General features: G+C 39.0%; 1 protein-coding gene across 2 annotated transcripts in view; it reads left to right on the top strand.

Annotated features, from left to right (window-relative positions):
• BCAT1 (branched chain amino acid transaminase 1) overlaps positions 1-23358 on the top strand; it is a 66324-nt gene that overhangs the window by 25142 nt on the left and 17824 nt on the right. Inside the window, exons 3-8 of one of the 2 annotated variants that reach the window (XM_074902271.1) lie at positions 10268-10468; positions 11642-11698; positions 13699-13809; positions 14710-14829; positions 17143-17306; positions 18940-19082. In XM_074902271.1, coding sequence (XP_074758372.1) covers positions 10268-10468; positions 11642-11698; positions 13699-13809; positions 14710-14829; positions 17143-17306; positions 18940-19082 — 796 coding nt within the window. The remainder of the gene's footprint in view (positions 1-10267; positions 10469-11641; positions 11699-13698; positions 13810-14709; positions 14830-17142; positions 17307-18939; positions 19083-23358) is intronic. The other variant, XM_074902273.1, reaches the window with a different exon arrangement.

A 23358-nucleotide genomic window follows, 5' to 3' on the forward strand; every position in this document is an offset into this window, starting at 1 on the left:
CAAAACTCAACACTATACCAGCTACTAGGAAGAAAATTAACTCTCTCCCAGCTGAAACCAGGACAGTGTTTACACCTGAGCGTCCTATTTTGATGAAAGAGAGAAAAAACAAAGCCCAGTATGTGTTAATGAGTGTTTCAGTAGTTGTTGGTTGCTAGGAGAAAGTGGCTTTCCTTAAGGAAACCATGCAAGTTGCATGCACAGGTGGAGGGTACACTAATGCAGCTTAGTATTGCTGATGGCTCTACTTAGCATATCAATGTTTCTAAATCAAACTTGTTATCACAAGGTAGCAGCAGTAGTGTCATTGCAGTAGTAGAAATGCTACTGAGCAGTGACAAGTTCTTAGTGCTCTGAAAATAATTCACCATGATTCTTCCATGGTACACTAAGGGATGATATCCCAACAGTCTGCAAGTAGGTTTCTCATGCCATCAGGAACCCATCTATAATGTAGCATTTGAGATCCATTGCAGCTCTCTTCAGTTTTACCTTGGTGGCAAGTAGTTCTGTGTTTCTCTTTAGGTAGGTAATGTTCTTCCAAATAGTTGCAGGCTTTTAGCAAATAAGTTTTCTAAGTTGTAGTTAGATAAGCTGATTGTCCCATTATCAGAAGCAGTAGGATTTGCAATTAAAGCTAATTGTCTTTGGTGAATAACAGGAGCTTTCAGCCAAGATTAAAGGAAGATGCTAGAAAACCAGGCAGGGGATAGTTTGGCTGCGTTGATTTATAGCACAAAGAAAGTGATGCTTTATCTTCTTTTTAACTAGGAGATTAAGATATAGTTGGAGTCTGTAAAAGCACAGAAATCCTACCAGAATTTTAGAAATTCCATTTGGCTTGTATAATTTTCTGGATTTATTTGTCCCAAGGTGAGGAATTACTTTTAAAATACAGGGCTTTGCCACCAGCAAATGATTCCCAAAGGAAATTATTTTATTCAAAAACTTGTAAAATCCATGGTGTCCATACCTTTTTCCAAGAATTCTTAAATTGTTATGTAATTGTGATATCAAGTCCCCAGGTTTGCTATTAAATGTTTTCTTTGGTGAACACACATGAATAGGAACTACAATTTAGGAAGATAATTTAGTCTTTTTTTTCATAGGATTCTGCTGTCTTTTCTGCTTACTTTTGAAATGAACTCTACATCCTAACTCTCACAAACTAATAGCCTAGAGAGCTGGAAGAGGTTTTATCTTAGTCCCGTATTTAGTACCCATTTCTAAGAAAGTACTGAATGGAATGTATTGACAAAATATGGCAGTGTCATTGGCAGATCAAACACTGAAGTTCATGGCAAATTGTAAGTATACCTTATGTCTACCAGTGTGAGAGGGGTGTGGGATGAGAGGAAAAGGCAGGTGTGGTTAACTGAATGTTTGAAATTATTCCTGTAACCTCTATGTAAGAGACTGTACCATGAAAGCTTTTTATATTGCTAAAAGTTTTTGAAATTCCATATGAAATTATAAATTCTGAATGCTTTCATTCCATGAATCCACTTTCCTGCATGTCTGCAAGCTTATTAAAATCACGGTAAGAAGATTTAACTGCAGCTTCTCAGGACTTGGACATGTGAGATTATGATTCTATTCTCAGCTATTCCACATAACACGTTTGTGACTAGCCAGGCTACTTAGGTGAAATATTTCCAACTTCTTTGTTTGAAATTTAGCTTTTCAATTTATTTCTTCCTTCAATATGGCTACTTTTTAAAGAAAAGCTTAGATGTAAATATCTAAATTTTTGTTTCACTTTCTATACGTGAAATAGAAATGATGTTTCCCCAACCAGGAGACAGTAGTGTCTTAAATCTTTGTGGTCCAAATTTATAAGTTTTGTTTTAATACAGCATTATTTGAACATCTAAAACACTGTGCCACTGTACAGAAGTGTGGTATCAGTGAAATGTCGCAGATCTCTCTATTCCAGTTTTGTATCACAGGCCAGTGTGATCCCTCAGCTTGTGTTAGGCTCAAACCTTCTCTCAGGCAAACTCTTTCTAAAAACGGAACATTCTGTTTATGCTACAATGCAGAAACATAGTGGTTGTGAGGCAAAGAGCAGCATCAGGAATTGCATTAACCAAGCTGTCAAATCTTCTAAGAAGCAGCACTATATACTAATAGTGAATAGTATGAATAGGGTAATTAATTAATGTTCCATTAGTGAAGAATGGTCCTAGTTTTGTATCTGTAGAAATGTTTGAGCATGACAGGACTTTCTGACAAGGAATTATGCTATTACAGAATTACAGTCTTTGAATCCCTATATGGACTTCTTTCTAATCAGAAGCCCAGGTGTATCTCCATTGCAGACATGAAGTGCAGTTGCATGGCCAAAGAGGATTTTTATATAGCTAACCTGGCCAGCAGTAACGGTGAGCTACGGCAGTGTGTTTTTCAGTCCAGTGCAATGACTGTATTAAAGCCTGCTCATGCTTCCTCCCTATTCACACTTTCTGATCATCCCACTTAGTTGACTGAATAGCTGTTAGCAAACAGAAAGTGTTTATAGGACCAGAATGCAATAATGTGTCCAGTTTCTGTTCCTATGTTTAATAGTCTTATCAGCACCTTGGTGTTTTATATAAGATGTAGCCATTTTTGAAATGTTTTATATAATTCATTGATAGATGAGATACTAGATGACTGGTTTTCACAGATCTGAAAATACCATTAGCTGGAGTAGAGGAGATAGACCCCATTAAAATCAAACAAATGCTTTCCTTCAAATTTCCTTAATATCATGTAGAAGTTTTCCTTAAGATCTGTAGGAGCCCCATTCCTCCATCTATCTTAACTTTAAAAATATATAACTTGTGTCAGTGGAGGACAGACCAATGAGTAAGGGACAAACACACACACACCAACTATTACTAGTCTATTTAATTTTCCTGAAGCAGTAGAAATGGGTGAGACATAAGGATTCAGGTAGTTTTGCATACCTTATAATCCATATTCCTACAAATCTGGAGGAAGGGTTTTTGATTAACTTAAATGGGCTTTGGATCAAATCAGTGGGAGTTGGTACAGAGCAATATTTCAACAACATATAGAAAAACTCTTGAAATTTAGTTAGTGCCATTGAAATCAATGATATGCATTACCCATGTGCTTGGGTGTTTTGTAGGGCAAGATGTTTCTTCAATGCTTTTTCTACAGTCTAGCCAGACTGTAGCTTTCCAACATCTTTATTTCCATTCTGATACGTTTTGGGAGGTTCAGAATGTATTTTCAGCTGTGATTCTGCCCTAATTGACCTTTTCATTTTCTAAGGCAAGAAGTTTATGTCAATTCCAACCACTAATCTGTTGTCTTGTCAGAGCAGGTTTACTTCCCTGCCTGCTGCTCCAAATCAAACATTCCTGCATCAGAGTTGGAGTATCCATTAGGTCAGGGGAAAGGTTAAAGAAGCCAACAGTATGTTGTGCTCTTCTTCCCATTGCTTGCAGAACATAGCAGAAGCTCATTCTTTGGTTTGACAAATATTTGATAAGTACCTGTTATGAATAGTTTAGGTTAGGTGCCTTGCAGAAGATGGACTAGACAAAGTCCTTCCAGCTGTATTTTCTGCTTTTTCCATGACTGACTCACAAATGATTCAGAACTTCAACTCCCTTTTGCTTTGTCATTTGTTCTGTGGTTTATTACACAGTGTACAGTCAACCTGATGCAAAGATTCCAGGCCCGAGTCCAATTACTTGTGCTAACAGGTTCTCAGATGAAGTCTCAGAGAAGCTCTGTGTTGAAAGATATCTGGGTATTCTCCCTGGGGTTGCAGAAGATATTTTATTATATTTTGTTTCTTTTTATTTTTTATATAGTAGGAAAATTAGGGCTTTCTTCCTGCTCAAATCTTATTATATCTTGACACACTTTCCATTCTCAAGCCTCAGGCTCTGCTGTAAATTTAAAATACTAATGATGGTAAAGGGATTGTAGGTTACCTTACATTAACATTACTTTTTATACTTACAAGCTAGTAATAGATTTCTAAGAATTTATTTAACTCTGTCTTAATCTGGTTTGAGTTGATAGAACTTTATTGTTTCTACTATAGACTTTATTATTGTGATCAGAGCCATACAGGGTTTAACCCTATACAGAAAGTAATGGTCTTTGCCCCAGAAAACTAGCAGTATTTTCTAAAGGAGGTGAGGATGGGAAAAGCAACAAAGCCACAGACTTTGGTTTACCCTAGGCCTGTAGGACATAAATCCCTTTTTGACTCAAGTAGATGCTGCTGTGATGTCAGCTAGTGATTAGCAGATAGAGCTGAGAGGTAGTAGGTCAGACAAACTAGACAAAAATAACACCTTCTAGAGGGAGGTTGCAGTTCGTCTCATCTATTGGAACAGTATTCAGCATTTCTATTTCTAAAATAGGGTTTAGGAACAGGCAGAACAGGTGATAGCTTATTTTGTCCCAATGGAGGAGAAAAGTACCAGTTGCCCTAACACCACACACAGCCTGTGTAACCTTTTTCTACTTTCTAGTTGCATAGTCTAGCACTGTTGTGGTCTGCTCTGATGTAGCTGATGGAGGAGTTGGCATGTCATCCCTGATTCCACTCAGAGTTTGGCAATAGTTTGGCACAAGCCTCTCTTTTGTGGGCATCAGTAACTGCTAAGCATGATACATGATGTCTGCCTACAGAAAGCAGATCCATGTGGTGAAGGCTCTTCCTGGATCAGGTTGCAATTCACTGTGGGCTGCTCATAGTAGCTGCCCTACAGAAGCAATTATGTGTAATATATTGTAGCCTGAACCCTGCTGTATGGGGCTGATGTGCTGGAATATTGAATGAATGAGTTTCTTCAGCCAGCTAGATCACTGCTCAGGTGACAGTGGGGACAATCCTCTGCTACCTGCAGCTCTAGGTCTGGAAAGTGATGGAGCTGAATGAGTTACAGGAGAAAGGTGATAGCTTGCTCATTGGCTGCAAGGCCAAAAAACCACTTTTTTAAGAGAAGAAAAAGTTTCAGCTTCCAAAGGTGAATTAACAAGCCACTTCTTTCAGCCTTGTTAGTATCCTCAACCTAGTTCACAGCCACTGCTTCTCTTTGGCAGTGCAAACCTCTTCTCCCCAGTCTGTCATATAGGAGGAGTCTCAGATTCAGGAGGCCAGGCAGAAGGTGTTGTGGGGTGAAAGTCTGCTCCAGCAGAAAGAATGGCTTCCTGAGACAGAGATGTGGGTGCTTGGGGAGGGCCCAAAATCAATGATGGGAGTGCCGCATCCATAAGGACTGAACAGCAGGAAAATTACATCCTCATCCCTGAAGCCCTCTTCAAAACCATTCTGTCTAGTCCCAGCCTCATTGTCTCCAACTCTCCCTGGCTATATTTTGTTACCTTTCCTCTTAATAGTAATTCCTGACGCTCTTTGTAATCTGTTTCCTTAAAATTTGCTATGCTACTGCAACCACATTTTGATGTGCAAGGGCAAAGCAAATTACTCAATTTTGCCTATGCTTCCGTGTCTGTTATTGCATCAGAAGGACCTGATCTTTCCTAGGATACGTTTACAAACTCTGCATAAGTAATAAACCCCAATAATTGCAGTTGCTTTGTGATCTTGAGTGAATTGCCTTGACTAAAAGTCAGGGAGGTTACTTACTTCATCAGAATATATTACAGTCAATCTCACTGAGCGGATGTTAATATTTTGAGGATCTCTGCTGAAACTTGCTGTTATAGTTAGGTATCTTGTAAGTTATTTTACAGCTGAGACTGCCAACTCTGTTTTTACTCAAGTAAGTGATAGAAAGACTTGGCCCAGCACAGTGCTTAGAAAAGTTTGGGTATGTCAAATGGATTAGACCTGTTACAGCTGCTCAACCTACTGCTTATGGTCTAGTAATTTCAGTGCAGCGAAAATAACCACAGCCAAGGATCATTTGGGAAGGCATTGGCAAAACTTGATGGAAAGAGTAGGACAAAATATGGAATTGCCATCTGCACCTACCTGAGACAGACCTCTAGGGTAAGAAAGGTAGGAATGTAAAAATGAGAGTAACAACTCTGCCCAGAGGCTGCTGTCAGCTCCAAATCCACTTAGGGCTATTGCAAAGGCTGGGTAGAATAAGCATTAAACTGACATCTTGGCTAGGGGCACCAGGATGTCTTGCTACAGCTTTGTTAAAATCGGCACTGACCAGCACATCACATTTAATTTGACCTAGCTCGTAACTGACAAGATCTGTTAGGATCAAATGATGAATTTTAGTTTCAGGAGGTCACGCTATACCTTCTTTTCTTGGGTTGGGTAAATCTTCTCTCTGAAGAAGTTATGTTGGAATCAGCAGGCATTTTTCAGATGAGGGGCTATTCAAAAATGTGCGTCTGGTGGAGACAGTGGCTGTTTGCAGGTATAGTGTTGCTATATTAGCCCTGAAAATCAACGGTATCCAGCTGGCTTCTCCACCACTCCATTTTGCCTACCACAGGCAGGGCCATCTGCTTCTTCCTATTTCTTACCAGAGTGCTTTGGGCTGGGACCTAGGCACATACATCTTGTATGTACTGTACTGCTGCAACATGAAGAGTTTGTGGGACTGGAACTACATCTTTTTCTTTTTACTTTAGGCAACAGGGGCCAAATAGCTGCACTCAATAGACTGTGTACTACATCATTTTCTGTCTTTATCTCCCTTATACTTTTTGTTCCTGCATTTACCAGTTTAATGGTTTTATTAGGCAGGAGCATCAGAAGGTGCTTGAGAGCACATTGATAAACAAGCAAAATACAAACCTAGTTAAAAATTGCCCTTTGTCTGACAGTACAAACAGCAGAGATCTGGATGAGTGTTAAGGGCAGTCCCTAATACATCATTCATATGCTGCTTTCAGGGCTGGGGGAATGTTGACAAAGGAAAAAATTAAATTGCAGTTTATAAAGGTCATAGGTGATACTATGGTAGCACTGTGATAATTTTAAATTATATTAATGATATTAAAGTAATAGGCATTGATACCTAATCAGTACTCCTGGTATTAGTCACCTGGCCCTGCTCTGCTCTCTTTGTGTGGGTTCTTCTGAATGGTTTCTCTCCTGCTGGTGCTGCTTGAACAGCACCACAAAATGCTGGGACAGGACTTTGAGGCAAGTTAAGATGAAAGGATCTGTGGGCCAGGTGAGATGTTGTGTAGAGGCTCTCATTACTCAGGGACCTAGAAGATGTCGAGGGTGCTGGCAATACTTCATGCTGCAGACCACACTGTGGGAGAGAGTACTCCAAGGAAGGGTTCTCCAATGCCCCACCTGCATCCCCCTTCATGGAAAAAAAAAAAAAAAAAAAGATTGAATATATTACAGCACTTGATGGTGTCTTGCATAAAAAGTATTGGGTTTCTGAAGGATTCAGGTGATTTTGCACACTGTTAACTTGCACTACTTGCTGCTTGTTAAAAAGAGGGAGACAAATACAATAGAATGAATAAGGGGGAAGACCTTTAAGAAAGGATCTTAAGAAAGTAATGGCCAAAAAAAATCTTAAATGCATCTCTTGAGAGCTTAACAGGGTTACAGGGATCTGGAAAATTGCCTTTTTTGCCTGTTTAATGATTGTTGGCCTACTGGTCTGTGCAGCTTAGCCTATATTTGAGATCTTCTGCAGGGCGTTCCTACTGTGTTTGAAGGAAGTGTTATGGGTCAGATGTTGTACCTGATATTGTTAAGTGTTTGCAGAATGCCTGAGTGAAAGCTGGTTTCCCTAAATGCTGAAAGAGGTGAGAAACAGCAGGTGGGCTACTTGTTCAGACTACACAGCTCCAGGAAGCTCTGTGGTCCATAAGCTAGTTGCTTCTTTTCTGGATAAGCATCATAGCTATCTACCCCTAGGCTTTCTGCCTTCAAGTGACTCAACCTGAAATCCAGTCCAGCGATTCCTGCTTGTGATTGCAGAAAGTCCTCAATCCTTGGGCCTGAGAGCTAAGCAGTGCGGGCTACTGCTCTGAGCTATAGTCACTGCTGTGTGACCACCATCCACATGGGAGTACCCATTTTATTGAATTTGCAGGACTGAGTGCTTGGCCCACCTCATATCTCTAACAAACCAGCACAGGAGTGACTCTATCTGGGACCCTCTTTGTATTAACCATTAAGGCATAACAGTATGCTTGTATTTGATCAGCATAGTTATATTAAATTATCACTCACATGACAGAGACTCTGTCCAAGGCTCTCCTGAACACCAGGTCTCCAAATCTAGAGAAATATCTTTGGTGGCAAAACTGGGTTAAAGAAAGCCCAAATACTTCCAAGTGGGCATGTTTCTTCACTTGTGGCTGCAGGTCACTGCTCCCTGTGCATGTGTTTGTAGGCCTGTGAGAAGAGGCATGTTAAAATCCTTCCCCATCCTTAAAGAAAAAGCTATTTGTTAATCCTGATGAGTTTGGCAAACTGTTTTATAGTGCTGCCTTTCAATTAGTTGTGCTACCACAGCTGTGGAAGTGACAAACTGAGGCATAAAAGCAGAAATCAGCACAATGATGGGAGTTCTAGGGGATGACTTCATAGGATAATTCCTCAGGCCAGTTTACTGTAAAGATCATTACCTTAATGAAATGACCTGAGACAAGACAGAAACCTTGACTTCAGGGAGAGCTGCTAATGTCACTGGCAGTAGGAATTCTTCAGAAGCTGTGATTCTGTCCAGAGGTAAAGCCAAGGATGTAACTGTGTTCTACATCCTCACTTAAGCCCCACTGACATCCTGTTCCTGCATAAGTGTTCTACTGAGCTGAGTCTTGCATTGTTGATAATTTCAAGCACTCCTTTGTGGCTTTTATTTCCATCCACGCTCTTCTGTAATAGCTTTTTTCCCGAGGCACGTGATAAGAGGTTGTCAGGTAAAATTAATTTTTATTTTCAGGACATCATTAAGTAGTGCTTTTCTCATTGGAGCATTCACTATCAGCAGGATAAAGGGTACCATAAAGAGTTAAGAAGAGTAATTGTTGGTTCATCAGATTATGTATTAGTTCAACCAGGCTAATGCACTGTAATATCTAGACAAGCCCTGTAACTGGAGATAGTATGAAACAAGCTTTTAGCTATTCATATGCTCCAGCTCTTAATTTCACATCTAAGCCATTAAGAAAAACAAAACAAAACAAAATAACCAATCAATAAAAAATAGGCCATTGTTCATTAAAGACATCTTGAAAATGAGGTTATTTATAGAGACAGGGGTGCATGTGTTCTTTTTCAAAAGCTTGGGACTAATTTTTTCTCATTTTGCAGACGGCATGCTGAGTTTGAGAAGTCGAAGTCAGTGATATCTCTTGCACTACCACCTTTTTAGGGCACGTGAAAATCATTTGAACAATAGTCTGAACTACCTGCATTGCAGTCTGTTCTGTATGTAGCCAACATAGAGAAGGATTTAATTTGAGGGTTTGTAATACGGGCCAATGCTTTCTGAGTTATGTTATGAAGGAAAATAGGGCTTTGAAAACAATTCTTTGTTGAATTCTTCCTTGCCTCTGACCAGCGCAGTTGGAATGCTCAGATGGCATAGAAAGAGAATGGAGAGGGTGGATCAAGACTCTGCCAACTTCATAGTTCTCTCTCGTTGTTTAGCCCCTATCTGTGTATAAAAGGGGAGTGAAGTGGCAAAGATCCTGCTTTCCTCCTTCTCCTGCTGTTATTTAGGATGATTCATACCGTATGAGCTACTAAAACCAGAGAAAGATTCTACAGTTAATCATGCAGAGAAACACTTAGCCTTCTTTGCTAATGGGATCTTTCTAGGAAAATATGAACATGAATGAACAAGCTAGCATAACACAAGTAATGTGCTGGCTCTGATCTCTCACACTGGTTTTATGCATTAAAGGAAAATGAGTGTAACATGTCTACTTAGTTGTGAGAGGGATTAATTTCTGAATTTCATTTTATGTTCTGAGGTACAGCAATTGGGTGTTTCTGAAACTTGTATGGATTTGTTAATCTAAATGTCCAATAAATTTTCATCTGCTAATTTTCTGGTTTTACACCTTGTACTGCTTCCTCCACTTGACAGTGCTTCAAAATATGCTAACTACTTCTGGTATAAGCAGCACAGTGTGTATATGTGCATACACAGTATGACTACTTTGCCAGCTATTCAGAGGTTAGCCGCCTTTAATCATTTTGTCATTAAATGTCTCTACAGATAAAATATTGCATTTGTCCATGTTCACTGATGCAGAACCATTTTTAAATCAGTCTAATTTAATTGTTTATACACTCTTAATTTTTGTCTTCATGTTCCTTCAGGCTTCAGACTTGATTATCACTCCAGCTACGACTTTCAAGGAAAAACCAGACCCCAGTGGTTTGGTATTTGGAACTGTGTTCACTGATAATATGCTGACAATTGAGTGGTCCTTGGCTTCAGGATGGGAGAAACCTTATATTAAGCCACTTGAGAACCTTTCATTGCATCCAGCATCCTCGTCTCTGCATTATGCTGTAGAAGTGAGTACTGAATCAATTTGGAAACTGCTATTTTGTTTCATTAGGTCTTGAAGCCATAACTTTGTAATACAAGGACTATTACTGTCTTAAATTTATTGGTATTGAGTTACATTTTATTCTGTTAAATTATCTTCTTCCAGAATAATTCCATTATTTACAACAGGGTTATGTTTATGTTAGTATAACTCAGAATCAACCTCTGGCCTGTGGATTCCAGCTCCTTAACTTTCTAGCCTAGTGAGGTGAGTCCTTTCTTGTGTGGTCACAAATTCATTTGAGAAAGCATTCTAGTTCACTGATGATGGATTGGCCCAATTACTGTCTCTGATGTAGCTTAATGAAGCACTGGAGAAGACTGTGTGAGATTGCAAGAGCAAATGTTAATTTGGGGACTGAACATGCACTTTGTGAATGTTATTTTAACCTGTTTCAGGGGTTCATAGCTTGGATTGCAGAACAGACTAGACAGATGCTTGTGTGCAACTCTGAACAAGCTGGATAGCTCCAAACTAGATCTGATGCATTCAGCATTTACAAGTGTATTTGAGCAGAGAATACACAGCAAGGGACTTCGGAAAGTGAAATGTTAAGTCGGAAACCAGCGTGGTTAACAGTTTCCGTGCTTAGCTGCTTGCTGCCTAAAGCTGCCTTTTGTCTCTCCAGAGCAGCTTTGGCTATACTCGCATCTGTGAGGGCACATATGCTGAAACAGAAGCCTGCTTCTCCTCCTACTTAAGGGTAGGTGGGAGTGTCTCCACTGAAGTTAGTGGAGTTGCTTGTGCTGCTTTTGTTATTTCTTTTTTTTTTTTTTTTTTTTTTTTTTCTAACAAGTGGTATAAGGGAAGGATCAAGCTTTTCCCTGCTTGTTGTCCCTGAGCTTCTGCCTTCACAATTTTTTGTTTTTGCTGTTTTGACCCCATCTAGTCACCAAGCCTCCAAAAGTCCTGTGTAAATTGCAACAGGCCCCTGTGACAGAGGCTCTAGCTCTTGATCTGCCCAAGAAGCAAGAAACCACGCTGGAGTCCCATATCTGTATTTCACTCTTAATAGCATATTGCTTTAATACTTGGCCTCTGGCCCAGTCTGAAATCATTGCTAATATGAATATGCTCTTTTTTTTTTTTTTTCCATTTTTTTTATTCTTTTACCCTTATTGCATTACGTTTCCTCTAGCCAAGAGGACAGACAGAGGAGAATCTGGTGCCAATGCTGTGGCTCAATGAATACACAGTGGGTATAATAAAAATGATGGATTTGGCATTCCTTCCCCTTTCTCCTTGCCCTCCATGATGCAGTTTCATAGTCTGGATCTGCTCAACTCCAGATCCAGCTCCTGTGATGTACAGATGTCAGATAATATTGTTTGCACACCACTGTAGCAACCAACCATCAAGCAACAACAGAAGTTGCTTTTATTCAAGTTGAGCATTTCTGGAACACATCACTGTCTCCCTTTTTAATGAGTGAAAGGTTTTATACTGAGCTCTGGAAGGTTAAAAATATTTCTTTTTGGAGAAAAATATCTATTCGTTTGAGAGGGCTGTGTGTTTCAGTAATGATGTGATTCTTACTTCTCTCAAACCATTAATCAAACCTTAGTAGTAACATTCCTTCCTTTTCCCTCTCATTAAAAGTTCTGTAAATGTGTTTGGGAGATGGGTGGGGGGAAACAATTGTTCTGTGATAAGAATCACCAGCTATGCCATCCTTCATTAAAGACAGAATTTTTAGGTACATTACAAAGACAGAATTAGGTACAATGTCTATCCTAGGAACAGTTCCTTTTTCAAAACCCTGTGCAAAGGTTTTAACAAGGTTGGCATTGCCGTAGGAATAAGATAAATTTTGAAGGCAAAAATTTCTGGATTCTAATTCTAGTTCTGCTACATAATTGGCATGTAGCCTAAGAAAAATTTCTGGGATTCCTGCAACCTAGTTGCAACCCAATTAAAATTTGTCATGTGGAAGGACCTAGCTCTGTCACGGGACTGCACAAAAGCTTTCTAGCATTGCATTGAACTGATCCTTATGGGAAAACGTTTTAGAATTTAATAATAATGAAACCTTAGTATTCTACTAAAATTACTTCTACACAAATACAGGATTATTTTTGTCCAAATAAAAGACCTGCATATGTAGTCTTCCAACTGCATAGAATGTGTTTCCAGCCATTTTTTGTGGAACAGTAAGGAGAAGTCTGAGGAGACTGACAGCAGTGATGCAGTTAAATTCATAGAACTTATACTGAAATTTAATATACAAAGAAATGTTTTAGAAAATCAATTCTAAAAATCTGAAGTCTTGTCTATAAGCATAAGTGATCCTTTAATACTTAATCTAAATAATACCTGTATATATGTATATATTAATATGACCTTACATAATACATGTGTTTTCTGTCTATAACTGGAAATCACCAACCTGTAACTGAAAATATTTATGGATATTTTGTGGGCATATATTTTTTGCATTGGTTAGGAGATGTTGTAGAGCATTCTGCTGGGAGGGCACTGGTGGGATAAGGGTTTCTGGTAAATCAGTTGTCAACACAGTCATACGGATTCTGCAGTATGATGGTATAGTTATGACTATTTTAAGTTTTCTGTATAGTTAAAACATTTTTATGCATTCCTCCTCTAGTGTAGGGATGATGCATCTGTCTCTCATGCCAGCTAAACCCCCTTCCACAGCTTAGGGTTATATGGGGCAAATCAATGACCAAGATTTTACTACAACTACAGGAAGAACTGCAACAGAGTTCTCTTAATTATCTTAATCTATGCTTCTTACCAAAATGCATTTTGGACAGAGCCCTAAAAATTATTAACATATATAATTAAATTCTATAGATCTTTTCTGTAAGGAAAGGTTTTGGCTCAGACTTAGGTACCAGTCAGGATGTGAGGGAATAGTTGAGTCAAACACATGCTACAAATTTTAATTACTGTAACTAAATTATGAGAAAAATATCTAACATTAAGTCCCCTGACAGAGAAAGATAGATCTGAAGCATAAGCAGGTTGTCTTTGTGATATAAACTTCATAGTACTACCTCACACAGGAGTGTGTTGCAAGGATTAGCTAGTTAGCATTTATGCTTTGAGTACTGTGAGCAGGAAAGTGCAGTTCTTTTATTTCCAAAGGGTATGTTCTGCTTTTGTAGAGATCATCATGGGATAACTTGTCTCAATTATTATTTGATTTCTTTTCCCTCCTTTTTGACTTGGTAGTTGTTTGAAGGAATGAAGGCTTATCGAGGAGTGGATGGCAAAATCCGCCTTTTCCGACCAACCCTCAACATGGACAGGATGGTGCGATCAGCAAGACGAGCAGCCCTGCCAGTATGTAGCCAAGGCATCTTATTATCCTTAAGTCAGAACATATTTTTATTTCAGAGTGCAAATTTCTGAACCTTTACAGTAATGTAACATTTTTCAAGCACTCTAACTCTTGAGCAGTTCAGTTAAACTTTGTTAAGAGATCTTATTCAGTGAAGGGAACAGCTTCAAATTCATTTTTCTTTTAAATCACAACAATGTTTTACTTTCTTTGTTGTCTCCCTACTGCCTCAGATGTATACAGTCTATTTCTAAGGGGATGATCACTATTCTGCAGTATTTGCATGCAGACAGCTGATGAAATTGTTCTGGCACTTAAGTTCTTCCTTCTTTCCACTTCAGTTAAGTTCTTCAGCCTCTGAATGACTTAATATTTTGGTCATGCTAGCAATGTAACACTGCTTTTAGTGGTTGTATATTGACCAGTGAATTTCCTCCCGTGCTTATTAGCTTTATTACTGTAAGAACTTTGCAACTTCGTAAAACTGGGAGACTTAGTGGGCCTCTTGGAGTTATAATCCAAAGTGCTCTTCTGCAGAAAAGGTGGTGCCATAGCTTGCAGCATGCCAAAGTGAAGGTGTTGGCTGCACAGGAATTCTCTCTCCATGTGCTTTGAAGACAGGAAGGGTCAACGGCTCCTTTTTGCTATTTCAGGAGGATACTTTGTAGCAGGAGCGCATTCAGGGTACTGTGTAAAAAGGCACAGTGTCAAAGACCATGGGATCTTAAAATTCTGTAAAAAACGAACTCAGAGAAGATGATGTAGTCCTATAAACCTCCATGGACTGTCATCGTTACATATTCTGATGAAGTGTGCCTCTTAGCATACGGATCTATAAAGACCTCTCATTTTTTTTCTTTCTTTTTTTTTTTTTTTTTCCTCCATTTGCTTTTCCTTCCAAGTGTTTTGACCAGAATGAGCTGTTAGAGTGCATCCGGAAGCTTGTGGAAGTGGAAAAGGAGTGGGTCCCATACTCAGCTGCTGCCAGCCTGTATATCCGTCCTACCTTAATTGGAACTGAGGTGTGAAACGCTTTTTTTCCCTGTTAACTTTAAGCATAAGGCAAAAGCCTCCATCCATAAAAGGAAATACGCAGCAGTCGCTAGACACAACAGTATTACAGTTCAGGGGCAAAATGGTTTTATGTTTTGCTTTTTAATTAGTCACATGAAGCGCTACTTCACAAATTTATGTTGACCACACCACCACCTAGTGGACACATTGATTCAGAGCACAGAAAGCGATTAATTTAAGGATTGTAATGGCAAAATTGAGATTAACTTTGGTTTTGTACTAAAAGGATAGTTATTTGTGACATGTTAATGTATGACTTTAAAATACTAATAATCCGGAGAGAACGTGAGTGAACAGAAATTTACAGTGTGGATTTTGTGATTTCATCTCATACCTCCATCTGACCTTAGTGAGATTTTGGAAGATTCTACCCAGTATATTAAGATGGTCGTTCCAAGAGACTTTTAATAGAACTAAGAACAAGTTCTTTTGTCATTTATTCTTGAAGCCAGACAAACCTGACCTTATAAGAGGCTCTGTAGCAACTAGGTGTTAGTGTGTACTGAGTTTCATGTGAGTGTGAGTCGAGCCTATAGTATTTATAAAGGGGATTAGAAAGAAGGAGTTTATGAGTTTATTTTAATTAAAACTTTAAGGGGTTGTTTTGGTTTTTTTTTTTTTGGGGGGGGGGGGTTCTCAGTGGCCAGAGAGAAACCTATAATTGTAGAGCATAGGACAAGGAAGCTAAAGAATGTATGGTTCCCAACTAGGCAAGTTACTCTTCTGCAATATCCACATCTGTAAATAGTTACCATACATGAGCATTATATGTCACATGTGTTCTAGGACTTCATTAATTTAATGCCTGTAAACTAGTTGCAGATTTTCAGATGGAAGGATCTCCACTCTGGCTGTAAAGTATTAATATTAATAATTGGAAAATTTATTCCTGTTTTCATTTTTGGAAATTCTTTTGCTGTTGAGCTTTGTTTCAGGTTTGCCATCACATCTTGCCTTACCACCATACCATATGTTATTTCTGGGTTTCATGTCCTGCTAATCATTTATGAAAAAATAGCACAATTAGGAAACCCAGTCATCCCAGTCTTTTGTATGATCATGTAAGAATCAGGAAAAATATCAAGATCTCAGTTAGTTAATCTTGTTAGAAGTTTTGCTGAAAGAGTAAGGTTGACAGAAATCAAAAGAACCCTCTAAGCACCTGAGGAAGGCTTATTTAAATTTTCCAGTAGTTCCGTTATTACACTATTATTTTCCCTCCCACCTCACAGTTTAGCTTCCCGTGTTTTGCACACAGTGTTCTCGCTTAGACCTTTGGTCCTAATGATTTAAGTTCAATAACAATTTTTCAATGGAGACATCATCTGAGACATCAAGGATGAGCTTGTTCCTTTTATGAGAGTGGTTTCTCCGAGTGGAGAGAAAGTAGTAACACATCCAGTTGTGTAGGAGATACCAAGAACCATGGGCAACCAGCTGTACATAACTCTGCTTGAGCAGGGGGGTCGGACAAGGTGATCTCCAGAGGTGCCTTCCAACTTCAATCATTCTGTGATTCTGTGCTCAGTCCTGAGCTTTGCAAAGAACCATATAGTTAAGCAGAGTCTCCTACCACAGGATTCAGACTTTGATCAGTGCCAAACTTTTCACCTCCACCTTCAAGTATTGATGGTGATGACTCGAAGTGTGAGAAGCCACCCCTGAAAGAGAAGGGGAAAAGAAAGAAAGTGATACATTCCAGGTTATTTCCTGGAATGGTGCTGTTGTGTGAACAACTTCCAGCAGGCAAATCATTTTAGCTTGTCACACAGCCATTCACAGAGCCAACACTAGACACTACTAATGCCAGTTCTAAGTGGCATTGGCTAATTCTTATCACTAATGCAGCTGACAGTGGTTCCTTAGCTGTTTTTATTGCTAGCAGTGGTCCTTGCCACTCCTTGCCCCAGAAGGCTTTGCAGGCTTCTGCTGAGGTTAATTCATATAATTATATAGTATCTTGTTAACCTAATTTCTGAATTCTCAAAAGCTTTAAACTGTTTGAGAAGATTAGGATAATATATAGACAAATTAAACACCTGTAAGTGAATAGTGACAGTATATAAAATTAGGGTTGTTATGTTGCTTGGATGGGGGGGAAGTTGTATAAATATTTTCTCTTCCTTGCAGCACTTTACATTGTCCTGGTAAAAGCACTCTTGTGCTGTAGTTCTGAAAGCAGTATTTCAAAAGCTAATTTTGCAGGATCTTATGTTTGGAGTGAAGTATACTTTTGATTTGTTTACATTCCATATTTTCAGCCTTCCCTTGGAGTGAAGAAGCCAACTAAAGCCCTACTGTATGTCATTCTGAGCCCTGTGGGCCCTTACTTTGCAAGTGGAAGCTTTAATCCAATATCCTTATGGGCAGATCCAAAATATGTAAGAGCCTGGAAAGGAGGAACAGGGGACTGCAAACTGGGAGGGTAAGAAAACATAATTTTACATCTTCTACACAGCTCAAAAGAAGATTTGTTTTTTAGTGAAGTATCTAATCCAGAAGAGGTATTAAATGTAGTGGTTAAACAACATACTATAAAAAAAAATTCAAAATTGTACTTTGCAAATACTGTTTATACAATTCAATTGCACAATTTGTTTGGATATTACAGTCAAGTGGATTATTTGCAGACTCAATTTTGCAGCATCTCAAGCTGAGGAACTGGAGCTGGATGGTGTCCATGTAATACTTTGGTCATTCCCCTTGCAGAAGTTGACACTAAAGATATCACTTCTGCGATGCAGCATTCAGTATAGCAGCCTGTTGCCAGCTGGGCAGTGAGCTGCCCTGAATGCTGACCTCCTGCCTTGGCAGACTGTCCTGACAAGCCATCTACAGTTAGCTAGGGGAGCATGGGTGTTTAAGGGGAAGCATGAGACAATTATCTTTGTTGAGTTGACCATATTCTGGCAGTTTTGTGCTGAACTAGACCAAAGCACTAGTTAGGTAGAAACATAATTTTTAATGTCCAAGTACTTCACTTGTAGAGTGAAGCTGTTTAGGACTTGACTGGAGCAAGCAACATGGATGTGGTTAAATAAATGACTTGATGATACATTCTTGGTCTTTGGTTTAAATGAAGCTGATTTACTCTACCTGGGAGTTTCTTTTCTAATCAGGAAGTTAGTAGTAGTCAAGTGCTGCTCAACTGAGCTAGCAGAATAATCAAAGGGCAAGGAAACAGCTTTCCTTTGTTCAGTGTGATATTCTGAGCCATTTACTCTGTGAGTTTTTGCTTAGTTTTAGTTATAAATAATTTAATATTAATTTCTTCCTGTGTATCCTTCATACCTCAACTGTGAAGAAAGGAATAATCTGGAGTCACTACTTATTTGATTTGTGCCCAGACATGTGAATTTAACTCCAGCATGGTCAGCACTTTTTAGCTGCTCACTTCGGGTCTTGATGGTTGTTGAATATCAGAAGTGAAAGGGTTTTTGCCCCCCTGCAAAGCAGCTACAGAGTAAACACATTCAGTCAGTTCACTCTGGAAGGCAGTATTTTAGGAAACAGTTACTCCTCAAGGATATGAAATTCATCAAGGCCCATCTGCAGATCCTGTAGCTACTAGTTCTATGAATCTTTTATTTTAAAAAAAAGAAATCACTCACCTCTGGTAATTTTTGTGTTCCAAGAGGTTCCTCTGACATACAGGAGATGAGGTAGATGGCTTTGTTGTTTTGGTTTTTTTTTTAAATCATGAGCTGGGTGAGAATTGTTGCTCTCTCTCCAGAATGCCAACTGCTAAATAAAGACAAATGCTTTCCTAAGGTATCTAATCGCAATGATTAGAATGTCCAGAGAAGGGAACAAGATGTATTTTTAAGGCAATTTGGATGGATATGTTTTAGCTGTTGATGCTGTTCAGCTCTTCAAAGTTTTTGGGTTGTAGATACAAATGATCTAGTAGAGTACTTGCAAGGGAAATATTCCAGGAACAAGTAGTGACTGTGAAGAGCACTTGCTCATAAGGTAGATGTGCACAAACCTTGCACAGAAATGAGAAAATACACAACCAGATCCTCAGAACTGTTTGCTCTTTCTTTTGTTTCTGGAAGGAATTATGGTTCTTCTATTTATGCCCAGCAAGAAGCCCTGGATTTAGGCTGCCAGCAGGTTTTGTGGCTTTACGGAGAAGATCACCAAATAACTGAAGTTGGAACAATGAATCTCTTTCTCTACTGGATAAATGAAGATGGAGGTATAGTAACATAAAACATGAAAACTCTAACAGAGTAGACATTTGGGACCATAATCCACAAAATTGTTATTAAAGTGCAGATCATAATCTTCTTAGTGAAGATGATTTAACAAAGGAAGTGTTTATGCACTTCTGAATACCCATAGGTGACTTAGTTACACCATTGTGAAAGAGAAGATTCTGGAGCAGCTGTGAGTACTGCCTACTGATAACATACTAAGTCTAGTCATACACAAAGTCACACTGCAGGTTTGGTGTCAACTCTAGCAGCATGATTGATCTTGAAGGAGGTGTTGGATCTGAAAAAGCGCAGACATACTAAAGACACCTTACAGCTGTGTAACACTTCAAGCTCTGTGGCTTTGGGCATAAGTGGCTCCCTTCATCACTCTGTGGCAAGTCAAGTTCCTGAAGCATAACCAAAAGTATTTCAGCATCCGACTGATGAAGAACTTGGTTCGTTCTTTGGAGAGTTTGAAGTGTTGTTGAGTGGAGGGAGAGAGAGATAAACATTTCAGCCGTACACATCACTAATGTTCAAATGATGCTTTCAAGATAAACCATCGTTCTTGAAGCCATTTTTGTACCCACAGTTATCTCTGAGCAATGTACATGCTGTTTAGAAAACTATCTAGTTAATGAGCATCTATTTAGGAATCTCAAAAACACCCATTGAGCATGCAAGTATTCAGTGCTTAAGAAGTGATAGCTGCGCCTCAGAACTGGTTCAGAAAACTACATGACTCTGAGTCCTTAAAGGACTGAGCCAATGTGTAGGCAAGTGAATAAAAGGACACCTCCTGACTTGCATGAGTGATGGCGCTCCATGAAAATTAAGTTACTGATCTTTTACATGGCAGCAGATGCAGGGTTCAGACTCTGATTTTGTCATAGTGCCATGGATACCCTTGAAAACTGACATTTTTCTGACACTGCTCAGGTGCAGTACAGAAGCAACATTCTGTGGGGACAACAGTGTGCTTTGAATATTGTAGGGTAATGGAAATCCAGCTACCAGTCTCCCATGTCCAGTGTCATTACTTGTTTTTTTGCAAAGTCTTCACCATTTTTGTAAGAACAAGGATGATACTCCCTCGGTGTTGAATGAGTCTGTGAAGTCTTTTGAATGAAACTATAAATTACAAGAAATCTTGTTGTTGTTATAGCAGCAGTAGACTTGTCAGTGTAGATAGATGGCCAAATTCATGCCATGTGTAACTTTGCTGGAGAGACATGAAAATAGATTTTGGCTCATTCTGCCCAGGGAATGGACACAGAAGGGAGGACATAATTAGAAATCAATGTTCTCATTGTACTTAAACCAGGGATATGCTGGAATTATCCAGCTGCAGCACCGTACTGTTCCAAAGATCTGCCAATCACTGTGTTACCAGTGCACTACTGAATAGCACTATTGTGAGGTGGCTGTAGCAAACAACTTGTAATTCATGCCACCCAAGCTAAGCGTGTACTGGCAAACCTGCCATTTCACATGATGTGGTTACTAGCATCCTTGGAGTATTTCAGTGTTTTCCAGTGTGTTGATTAATGCTTAATTTAAGATATCTTTGGTTGAGAATCACTCTTGTTGCCAGTGTATGTCATCACATATCTGCCTATGGCCTTACATTGTGATTTAAAAAGTGTTTGCCATTACGTTCTGTCACTTCACAAAGGATACTTACTTAGGCTGTGGTTTTGTTTTGTTATGCAAATTATGCAGCTGAGAGAGGGATCTAACATAAAAAGAGTGAGGCAGAAATTGCAGATCATCATCAAAAGGAAAATGCCCTTCTTTGTATGTTCAGAAGTAGTCTGAACTGTTCTCCTTGATTTATAACAAATCAAAGACCCAGCCCAGTAAAGACTAGACTAAAGGACATATATGCTTCCAATGAGAGCATGTTTTTCTTGCAAGACTTTGCTATGTATTTTCAGTTACAGCATTGTGACTAAACATGAAATGTTGTCTTGGGTGGCAGGAGGAGCCTGGAAAAATGTTTCACTTTTAACATCGAGGAGGGAGTAGGGGAGGAAACTTCTCAATTTCTGGTAAAATAGCATGACATGCTCTGTGCCAATCTTGTATGCCCACTGATGCTCTAGCTGAGGTTTATAATATGACCAAATCTGGATCTCTGCTGTTGCATAAATACAGGAGTGTGATATCTCATTCATAAATACTATTTACAGTTTATGTTCACAAAGTAAAAATTTTGGTCACCCTACAGACCCTTCCACCTCCCTCTTCAGTGCACATAACAATCCCAAGAAGCTGTTAACATTGAAAGTAATTTCCTTTAATAATGCCTGTTCTTCTGCCTAAAATATAAGCTTGGCTTTATGGAAAACCTTAAAATTTAAGCATATGTCTAACCTGAAGGTTGATAACTATGAAATCTGTGTGCACTTTCTAAAAATGCAGTTTCTTCAAAATGATTTGGAACCATCTGGGCTCTACTTCTAACTTTAAAATTAAGGCATTGTGAATAGCATTCAGGCATTACTCAGTATTCTTGTGGTGTTATTAAAATGGAGATTAATAGTGCCCACTTCAATACAGCTTACATAAATTAAAAAACAAATATGTTAAAAGATTCTCTGGAACACTCAGGTAAAATATCAGGCAAGCTTGCTTAGTGTTCTGTAGGTGGAGGGTTATTTGTGCTGCAGAAGTGTCTTGTACAAGTAGACTATTTAACAGAATAAGGATCGTACTTTCTGCTCTAGTAGAAAGCCATAGCAATAGCATGGAGCGGAGAGCAGTGGATGAATGAGATGGCAGAAAAAGAGAAGGAGGGGAAAGTGTCTGAGGAAAGTAAATTGTCAGAGATGCAAAGAGAGTGCTTGCATAAGGGGAGAGTGGAATAAAAGCCTGAGGGAAAAAAGGAGAAAGAGATAGAAAGGTCCAGAACATACTGGGAGAGGAAGTCAGCAGTTAATAATACCAAGATCAGGGCTTTCTGGGTTCTCTGTGACTCTGAAGTTCATTTGGTATCTGTTAAATATATTTTGGTGAATTTCTCGGCATTGTTATAGCATGACTAGTACTGAAGGCATCCCATGTTTGGAATCTTATCTGCTTTATGTTCATAAATACAAGTGTGTAAAAATTGAAACTGTGTAATAAGCAAGACCTCATTTTAAAAATCCCCTGTTGGAGTTTCATTGTTACAGAATGCTTATGCCATGCCTGGAGTAATAGAGCACTGGACTGATAGTGCTATTACTGTAACAGTAACAGTAGTTAACTGAAGAAAAACCCTGACATTTTCCTTCAAATGTCTTTCCCCCACTTTTTCTGCTATACATTTTAAGGCTTCTAGCCCATGAAAATAATTCTGAAGGCAAATGGAGTCTGAGCTCACAGTTTGTTTTTTTGGAGATGGACAAACTGATGTCATATGGAGCCTGGTTTGGCATAAATTCACAGAGAGGATGAGTTTTTTGGAATGCCATGTTGTATAGCATTATCATTTCTGCCGGATACCAGGGGAGCAGATGTTCCTTGGGTGGCCCCAGGCTGGTAGTCATCATATGTATGCTTGACAAAATCCTGCATAGCAGGCTGTTTGAAACATTTTGAGACTCCCATGTCCTGTCTGCTCGGTGCTGTTTGGCAGCTGGTTTGTCCTGGCACTTTTTCAAACTAGTTCACATCAATTAATATATGTTGTTGAACTTAAACAGATCCTGGCCAAGATCTGTGGCAACATAGAGAACATTATCTGGTGTGTAGTCACAATGTTTGGTATCAAGGTCCACATCATTTGAAGTTTTCTGTTAGAGAAAGGGGACCATTTGTATATGACTGGATCACAAATGCAGAATATCAGGTTTCCAGTTGTTCAGAACGAGGTGAGCCCTGTGGCTCATGCGAAGATTTTAAGTCCTCTTATTTTGATAGTTGTGCCAGAATTAGGACCAGACATGGATCAAGATAAGGAGTGTTGCTAGACAGACTCCAAAAAAGAAAATCTATTGTTCCTGACTGTATGAGAAAGAAGAGACCACTGCTGTACTTAGGAGTCTGGGATAGGTTAGGGAATGGCACTATTAGTTAGTAAAACCAGATCAGAATATATAGCCTGTTCTAGGTCAGCTTTTTTATACATTTTGTGAGGCAGTTTACATCTATTACTTATGTGTGTATGGATCCTCATAAAAGGAACATGGAAGTACAGGTAGGAAAAACTTATATTCCAAATGAGTAAATCCAGAGGTGGCTACATTAAAAAGTAACAGACATTTCCTGAGAGAATGGACAGGGAGTAGC

Source organism: Athene noctua, chromosome 3 (genome assembly GCF_965140245.1).
Source record: "Athene noctua chromosome 3, bAthNoc1.hap1.1, whole genome shotgun sequence".
NCBI lineage: Eukaryota > Metazoa > Chordata > Aves > Strigiformes > Strigidae > Athene > Athene noctua.